The sequence below is a fragment of the Heliconius melpomene genome, chromosome 4 (genome assembly GCF_056956725.1).
Source record: "Heliconius melpomene rosina isolate 202511_hmr_F chromosome 4, ASM5695672v1, whole genome shotgun sequence".
NCBI classification, from domain to species: domain Eukaryota; kingdom Metazoa; phylum Arthropoda; class Insecta; order Lepidoptera; family Nymphalidae; genus Heliconius; species Heliconius melpomene.
Genome location: NC_140392.1, coordinates 1,379,047 through 1,389,164, shown reverse-complemented (window position 1 = coordinate 1,389,164; position 10,118 = coordinate 1,379,047). Strand labels below are relative to the sequence as shown.

The 10,118-nt window shown below is 31.6% G+C and overlaps 1 protein-coding gene across 1 annotated transcript; it reads right to left on the bottom strand.

Moving 5' to 3' along the window:
- Positions 1-302: 302 nt before the first annotated feature.
- LOC146539362 (E3 ubiquitin-protein ligase RNF115-like) lies at positions 303-9,924 on the bottom strand. Its single transcript, XM_085185227.1, has 7 exons — positions 9,700-9,924; positions 8,686-8,862; positions 7,961-8,028; positions 7,614-7,807; positions 6,449-6,610; positions 5,448-5,678; positions 303-5,014 (listed from the first exon to the last, which is right to left on the bottom strand). Exons 1-7 carry the CDS (start codon positions 9,781-9,783, stop codon positions 4,782-4,784), a joined length of 1,149 nt encoding a protein of 382 aa, XP_085041353.1. The 5' UTR covers positions 9,784-9,924; the 3' UTR covers positions 303-4,781.
- Positions 9,925-10,118: the final 194 nt, after the last annotated feature.

Genomic DNA, 10,118 nt, shown 5'->3' with positions numbered 1-10,118 from the left:
TGCTTTTCGCATTTGTTTATTAAGGGGCAGAATTCAGAAGACATCGCCAAAGGCTAGAAGTAGCCAGTTATTTATGTCCCCCCTTGCTTACATACACTGGACATCCAAACATCGAAAATATGTTTTAGAAGATCTGGTCGTTGGCTAGACTTATTGTTTAAACACATAATTATTAGAAGATGAGGTAAGTTGCCTATAATATAAATACAAAGTTTCCAAACTTCATTATTTCCAAATAATTTAATTATAAAATTACTTAACACAAAAAGGGAAAGGAATAACAGAATAAGGTAACACAGATATGGAACGTATTGTTTTATTTTGAAAGTTTTAAATTTAATGCAATATACATTTTCCATATGTATATAAATTTTATACAATCTGTAAGACTGCAACTGTACACATTAGGTATATGACGCTTTAAATCCTAGCACTTCTCTTCCTATATATTTCTTTGCCTCTAAGTTAAGGTTATCAGTTCATCATATTGTTACTGTATACAAAATAATATATAGGACACACGTGTTTGATACTTCAATTATTTCTTTTAAATAAAACCGTTTAAAAATCAAAAAGATTATGTCAAATGGAAAATTTTTTATAAACAAATTATATTTCACCATATAATTTCAAGTAGAAATCTACTTACAGAGATTTAATTATTACGTCAGTCGTATTAAAAAGAAATTAAACGTACAGACTTTGTTTTAGACGCCATCTATTGAGCCTTTCATTAACTAATATTTTCAAGGTATTAAAATATTATTTTCATAAAATAAGGTCAAAATGTATAAAAATCAAGAAAAAACGTAATACAGTATGATTACGGTTAACATTACGGCATATATCTAACCGCGTGTCCTTATGCAAGTTTGGCGTATAAATACTTGGATATTCTTGCTCTACATGGTTATTTGGGCACTATGATCTCACGTTACATACATTATTAACTAAAGGACGCCATATTTTGCGATATTTATATTTTTATAATACCTAATATACAAAAAATCCAAAGAATTAAATATATGTACTAATAAATCCCGAATCTAACATACGTTTACTGTTACAAATTATAAAATAAAATAAAACAAAATCAGCTTCACGTTGTATCCCGCACACTGCAGGGTATACAGAGGGAATCTTGTGTTAAGACACTCCGGTCCCTACTTTCCGCCGAATTCTGGTGGCATTGCGTGTTGAGTGGCGGGACTCAACGCCACGCTTTGCCTCGAAATGAAAATAAAAATATATATCAATTTAATTTTTTTTTCCTTTCCTCGAGTGGGGATCAAACCAGTCGATTTTATAGAAGACATTGTGCCCCTGCGCCACGACTGGCCTCAAATTGTAAAATAATCATAAAATATGGAGATTTTCAGCGCCGTCTGTACAAAAACTACGAAATTATCAAAGGTGTAGCTAGAACAATAATTCTCCAGAAGATGGCACTTTATACCATTTTTTAAAAAAAAATATTACTTTATATCTGCGGCTTCGAATCTATGACAAAATTAAAAAACAATTAAAGAATATATAATAAATAATAGTCTATAGCCTCCTACGATAAATGAACTATTTAATAAAAAAAGTTTGAACAAGTAGTAGTTTCTATGATTATGCATAAAATAGCATTTTTAGTTATTAACCATTATTAATAAGTGTTTAAAAGACAGCTAACACAAATTATGCACAATATGGCGTCATTTATGCAATTTGGATATAAATATGACACATCTAAGGAATGTCACTAAATATATCTACTGTTACCGAACAGGTACGATTGCTTTGTGTTCTAATAAAATACAATTTCAAATTTTACCTCTTTTGGTATATTAAAGCACTAAGACGTCAGTCTTTGGTGTCGTATATGCGTTAGATTTAAAATTTGAAATGCATAATAAAAATGCTCTACCAGCTAATGTCTTATTGATATAATAAATAGAAATAGTTTGTGCTTGTTTTATTTACTATAAAAATATATTACAACCACAGTGTATTTAGCAAAAAAATTAACCACCCTCTTGGTTTATCGAAAAAGAAGCAAATGAAAATATATTTTTGTTTCAAATCTAATAACGGCAAACATTGCATGAGCAAAACATTCAACTAATAGAGCATTTTGAACAAGTATTTTAATTTTTATTATAGGAACTATAATTAGAGCTAGTGTTTAGCAACATGTGAACGGTGTAGTTCATAGAACAACCGCATTTCAATATGTGAATAAATTATTTAGAAAATATCATCTGTAATGTTGAAATGAACTGATTATATACACACAAATGTAATGTAAACGTAAATCTCGCATATAGCAGGTCAGGAATAAACAAGTGTCAAACGAAGACACTTAATTCTCTAGATGATTTTAAAATGATTATATAATAATATTAACTAATAAAAGAACAAAACCCTTTTCTATGCAATGGATCTACTAATCATAAGAATTAATGTTGCATATGTGTAAAATAATATGCTTTTTCATATGATTACAAAAAAATGTCACTCCAAGTTCATTAATAAAATATTTAAATATTATTTTGTTACTTGTTTCCCCCAACATAATAATAAAAATTTTTTTTTGCTGAATGTGACGAATATATAAATAATTTACGCTACACAGTTCCTATGTTTCTGATGTTTCGTGGCCGCTTTGAAGTCAGTGTTTTTGAACTTAACCCAGTGTAAATTTGAAAAGAAATAGAAAGAATAATCATTAGAAAAAGTCCTGAATTCGAATTTGTGTAGCCATCTACAACCAGCTTCAAGGTAGCCACGACTCGTCGACCATACTTTGGCTAATTGATGTAATGTGTATGTATTATGATCAATAGTAAATTTTATGGCTACTCTGAATTTAGCTTCAATTTTTGTGCATTTGTATTCTACGGAATTATGCAAAATATCAACACACTAAGATACGTTTTTTTAGCAAATTAATAAGATCGGAGAACCAAATGAAAATGTTCTCTAATTTGCATTCGATTCTCTGAGTTCTTTAATTTACTTCACCAACATACTGTTATATGGAGAACATACAAAAAAGATTGTACACTAAGTAAGAGATAAACTTGTACAATAGGAGAACTACTGTCAAAAGGAGATCCAATTAAATTATGGTTGTATTCATAATATTTCTCTTTAAAAAAAAACAATCCAAAATTTACTGTTTCCAATATAGAAGGTGCAATAACTTTCCATGTAGTAATCAGTCATATTTTATTTTTAAGAATTTTCAATATTTTGTGGTATTCCAATATATCACTTATCACTATCACTGACATATTAAAACGGCTACATTCAAAGCAACCATAAACTGACCAAGCGTCGTCGGTCGACGAGTTGTGGCCACCATAAAGTTAGCTGTAGATGGCTGCAATACCAGTTAGATTTTAAAATTTACCTTAACTTTTTGGTATATACAGTCTTTAGATAAACAATGCCGAAAACTTAAGACATTCTAACAACAGGGCGGCCACAACTCGACAACCATACTGTATGATTAACTTATATAATTTGCAATCTACATTGCTTCTTATGCATCATATGAATTTTCTTCAAGCTACCAAATTTATAAATAATGATTTTTTTAATGGGCTGAAAAAATATTTTGTATTTCTATGTAATATTTGTGTTTATGGAAGTAAGTATGGAAGTAAACTAGATTAAAAAATCTTTGCAACAGACAGTCATGACAGTATCACAGTCCATTTGAAACATATACATACTTTTATTCTTCATGCATCTTTTATTTTCTTGTAAAGAATCTGTCATACTGTCTTACTGTCTATATATATGTGTACTATAATATATTTATATAAATGAATTGAGTAATTTATTTAGCTAACCAACTTTATATGCTGATAAAACTAAAAATTAAAAGTACATGAGTCATCAAAAAATTTTTAATATGTAAACAAAATCAGATACTTACAATATTTACATAATTTACACGAAATAAGTGGTAAAGCTATATAGAAGAATGGTAGTGTTATACTAAAGTAGCTGCTTGAGGTTTTAACAGTGTTTAAATTGAAAATTACGCCTCATATTGGCATAACAGACAATATTTGAACTGTATTCATGAGAAATTATGATTTAAAACAACAAACATACTAAATCATCTATATTAAGTAAAAGATCGACGAAAGTTTTGTAGCATTTTTTTGCTACAAAATTTTTGGTCTAAATTCTTTTAAAGCAAATATCTTTTAAAATATATTTACGAAAATTTACTGCATTTTTTGCTTTTGCTTTTAAAACAACTATCCTTTAAAAGAAATGAAAGGTATCACTAATCACTTTAATTCTATATATACACACAACAATATATCTGTATGGACTGGACAAACGGACAGACAGCCCTTGATAAGGATAATAAATTTATATCAAGAAACAGTTTTATATAAATTAACACTATTAAAACTTGCAGCCATACTTACAATGACTATACAATTTAAATTATACATGACTTTTAAATTTTCAATGTTGCAATATAAATAAAAGAAGTAGAAATGTGAAAGAAGTAGAAGTAGTGATTGTTTTTAAAAAAAAAACAACTTAAGAAAAATTTGAATGGCAACTGTCACAAATGTTTCGAAGTTCCCATCACAGTGTTGCCAGCATCCTAAACACCACAACTAAATAAAAAATGTTATGATTGTCTCTCATTTGCTTTTACAAACAAAACAAGCCACTATAAATACACCAAAATAAGCACATCACTTTGGTAGCTGGCAACACTAGTCACATCACAATTCACAAGACATCACTATCACAGACACTTAGTCGCAATCCATATCAGTGTTGTACTGTCGATCTCTATCGTTGTTGACAGAGGAGTTGGATCCAGTTGAACTGCCGGACCTGTTCTGTGGTGCCCATATTCCACCAGTAGTGATGGAGGAAGCCGGTGATGAGGATGTACTGGTGTCATTGAATGAGTCCCACTGGGTTTGGAACCTTCGGAACACACCGGGATGGCGTCCGGCTGCTCGTCGTATCACTACACGAGGTGCTGGTGGGATAAATAAGTATTAATAAAAAGGTTGTTGTAGCGCAGCCGAGTTTGTTTCCCACATAGGGAAGTGACTTATTTTCATCTACTCACTCTAATAACCAGGTTAAGTTACCAGGCAATGTCCCGAAAATTGGATGAAAACTAGGCTTTGGTTGGCTAACCCTCTGTTTGCCTGGCTAAATGCAACATACAGTGTAATTTTTTTTTTGTTTTCTGTTTTAGCATTAGGTTCTCTGCTGTATTCTTTTATATGCAGAAAAAAGATATCGCTCAAATAGGTAAATATAATGTAATTGAGTAAATTACATGTAATTTAAGAAGACTTAAGAAAACATTAAAGTTCAAGCATAGATATGTTTTGTTGTTTATTTAAAGTATTTTTCTTTCCTAAATATAAAATAACACTTAACAAACAAAAAAAACTACATACATATCCTTATCTGCCCTTCACCAATAGTAGTAGTAGTGGGTGTGGCACTAGTAGTAGTACTGCTAGTAGTTGTAGTAGTAGTAGTTGCTGGTGTAGTGGTCGCTGTGGACACCTCCTCAGGGGGCAAGAGTGATCTACGACATATCGGACAGGTGGCGTGAAGCTGGAGCCAGGGTGTGATGCAGGTCTGGTGGTACACATGTTCACATTCCAAGCGGGATATTGTTTCACCTGCGAATATACAGTATATTTAATGAGTCACACAGATTTGATTTTAGGATTTTTCTTAAGAAAATTTGCATAGCAGGGTAAGCACTGGGAACCTAGTGTTAAGACACTCCATTCCCCACTTTTCGAGGCATCGCGTGTGTTGGAACTCAACGCCGGGCTTGCTTGCGACTGGGTGCACAACAAATAAATGAAAATATAATCATCATCATCAATCCACAGGCCACGACTAGTCCATACCATAAAGGATTTATAAAAAACGTGTTTGTTAAAAACATATATTTTTTGTGTTGTAAGGGAGGGATCAACAAAAAAAGTTCAAGTCCTAGATAATGAAAAATGAATTGCCCTTTTTTGTTAAAATTAAACAAATTTAATATTTTGTCTTTAGCTTCTAAAAAGGTACTCAAGTCAAAATGAAGTTTGACAGTATAAAAAAAAACTCAAGTAGTAAGTAGTAGTAATGACGAAAGGGGTTGTTTGGTTTGGTTCCCACTCGAAGGAATGGATTTATTTCATATTTTCATTTTTATTTCCTCCCTCTGATATCAAGACAAAGCATAGCTAGTAATAATTAAGTTCCGCCACACTGCACTTAAGGTCTTAAAAATTCGGCAGAAAATCGGGTTGGGAATCTGGGGAACAATTTTAAAACTAGGTACCCTCTGTAGGGTGAATAGGGTGTGAAGCCAAAAAATGTAAACCCAATTGCAAATTGAGTCCAGAAAGTTTTAATTGATCTAATTATTCTATTACAGTAAATAAATACAAACCTAATTGGAAGTTCTCCCAACAGACCGAACATGCTGTATTAGCATTGGCCTGTTCCTCTGTCACTTGTTCAGTTGGCAGGCTCGCCAACCGTTCTCGGGGTAGCGGAGGTGGTCCAGAGTGTTCTAATTGGCCGAGGAGCTGAGTCACTACTGCATCGAGGCCTGAAATGTCATTGTTAAATTGTGAATTTTATAGCTTTTTAATGATTAGTTTGTCTATTTAATAAAGTTTTTTATGCATCCACACATAGGGTAGGCAGAGGGAACCTAGGAAACTAGTGTTAAAACCCACCTTAAGGCGAATTTTGAAGGCATCGTGTGTAGAGTGCCAGAACTCAAAAAGGCTTTGCCTCGTGAAATTTTAAATATTTCATTTCTTCGAGAGGGAATTGAACCCACAACCTGTAGCGCTTACACTCACACGCTTGTGCCGCTGCGCCACGAGTGACCTTCAGTAAAGTTAATGTTTAAATACCTAATAAAATTATTCTGTTTTACTTTGAAAATGGCTGACGATGGCTGTGACGAGTCGCGACCGCCCTGAAGCTTGCCCTAGAAGGTTGTGCCAGATTTGTATTTAGGATTTGTTCTTACTTTTGATTATTCTCGTCCCAATGTATAATCAGGAATACAATGTGTAAAAATTTAGAAACGTCAAAATTATTTGTCTGTTCAATGTGGCCACAACATACCAGCCCTACTGTACCAAAAACCACAATGTAGTGTGGCCAGACACTTCCTAACAGTGCGATAATGATATGTGTGATAATAAGTATTAGTTTCATTGTCTTCGAAATATACAATTATTAATATTGCATTATTATAGAATTCACAGACACTCCTCTTTAATATTATGTAAGTTTGTGAGGATGGATTAACATTTACAGGATTAACATGTATGTTAATGTAAAAAAAATCTTAATTTGCGCGGGCGAAGCCGCGGGTAGGTCGATATTTTAATCAAATATATATGGTATTAAACCGTCTCCTCCAAACAGACATAGCCCCCCAATGTTACAAAGACAAGTGCCTCTCCTTAATGTGAATGTAGCTTTACAGACTTGGCCTCGTTTGCTTTTATCTTTTTGAGCCAAAGAGATACATCGTAAGAATCGTTATTTATATGAAAATTATCTTATTACAAAACTAGTATGTGGCATCGTACCATCTCCTCCAAACACATAGTCTCCTGGGGTGCCGACCAGTACAAAGGGTGCTCCAGCCGTCATGGCACCAGCTGAAGGCCGACCACCACCTATCATCCATACAAGCTCCTCCATGAGGGTGGGCCTCCTCGTTGCGCCCGTGTTAGGCGTGTTACTCGTTGACGATCCATTGGCTGCGGTGGGATTTGTACCACTAAGAAAAATAAGTGCAATAACCATGTTATATATATATGTATCTCTAATGATTGTTGTCTAATCAAAACTATAAATAGACTCATTTATATATAGTTTTATATTTAGTAGTTTTATATTCATTTAAAAAATTTATGTGTAATGAAAAACTTACCGACGACCACCACTTAAACGACCACCGGACATTAAAAATGCTAAATCATTCAACATTGGAGGTGTACTCTGAAAATTAAAAATCATTATTTAAATTTAATAAATCAAATTACAAATTCTTGCACATTTGTTTATCTTTAAATTATTGTAATACACTGTATTTTTTTCTATATACCACACCTAGGCTCAAATAGTATCACAACTTCAAAATTTTCAAATCTCTTTGATTCACTCTGTCTACGTTGCTATGTCCGGGCAACAGTTCAAACCGTAAAAGATATTATAATATACATAACTAATATTATAGGAAATGAAATTGTTTCCTTATCTTTACATTTATATGATAATAGACACAGATAAGGATCTAAAGATTTTATTAAAGATTTCTTAAAATGTTCAATTAAAACAATAAATAATTAGTATTTACATTTAAATGTACAAAATATTGCAATTTTTAATTAATGTTTTAAAGATTCCTCCTGCCTAGAACTATACTTCACAGGTTAGCATTAGCTTTATAATATTTCAAATTTAGTATTGTTAGAGTGCAGCTCTGCATGTAATAATAATTGTGTAATATTTCCATTCAATATATGATCAATCTGTTTACAATGTACTGTATATAGCGTCAAAATCAATTGTTTTGCTGTTTTTTAGGTCAGTGTCAGTATTGGTATTGCTATATAGACTTTAAACTATAATTTAAACATAAAAATCAATATTTACCCTAAGTCTTTGGATTTCATCTGAATCATCTAAGTTACTCATATCATCAATATTGCTCATATCATCAATATTACTCATATCAGCATCGCTATAGTCATCACTGGACATAGCCATAGCTTCCGCTGCTTCATCCAGCTGTTCGATAAAACCACCTTCACAGTATGGGCATGTATAATCCTGAAAAATATGAATATACATTTTATTTTATAATTTTTTTCCTCTATCCTACATATAGCACACAGACAGAGCGATAGTAGTGTAAACACTCCATTTCCCCATGCACAATCCAAAATGTCAAGATGTTGCTTGTTGAGTGCCTTAAGACCGTGGGGTTCTTTTATGTCTTGTCTTGTTACCAGAGATTAAATAAAAATAATTCATTACAAAGAATGGGAATCTATTCCACAATCATCATGTTTACAGAGATGTATTGTTGTGCTATGATTTCTTAATATAGAAATAAGATTACTTTTACACATGTCTTATTTCAAATTTTTTTTTTCTTTTGGAATAATATTTTATAAAATTTAATATTTCATAAGAATTAAATTAAAGAATTTTATACTTAATAAGATATTTTATGTTTGAATTTACAAGGATATATATGTAAGGTATATGATAATTTTTCCTATTTTTCAATAACTGAAACGCAATTAAAGCTTACAATTTTCCGTAAGCCAAGTGATTTATAAATATTTTTTTAAAATAGTAGCTATTCTTTAAATGTATAACAATAATACTATGATGTAACTTTGTGTAATTCCGCAAAATATTGTCGTAGTCCGTAATAAGTATTTTATTATTACTGTTGACTATCACGAGTTAAGTGCGTATCATAATTTCACACCGGTTGCACCAATAGAAATTGATAAAATTTAATTATACAAAAGGTTCCACTAGGATGCAACAATTTTAAAGCGTGACCTTGACATACTGTAGTGGATGATCAATATAATTGGAAATTCCAGTATAAATGTATTGGATTTATAGTCCTAAAATACTATTGATTTTTACCTGCAGAACATTTTCAAATTCAACAAGACACCTGTGGCAGAAAAAACGAGTAGCTGGCCTACGCTCTACCAATGCATCAGCCATTGTCACTATTTAATTAGAGTTACACCAATAAATTCAAAATAAAATAAATTATACTACAGAACTGTGCTTTTAATCAATGAACAAAAATTTATCGTTCGCCATTTTTTAAGACATGCACACAGTCATAACTTTTTAAACTACAGATTGTATTAAAATTGCACAGACTATAAAAAACACAAATAATGTAGTGTTTGTATGGTTTTTTTTATTTGTATTATTAAACCACCTTATAAAAATGTGATTTGGTAAGAAGGTAACATTTGTATAAATTAATAGAAGATAATATTATAAAGCAAAAATTATATATCTTGGGAGCACAAGTGAATTTCATAAAT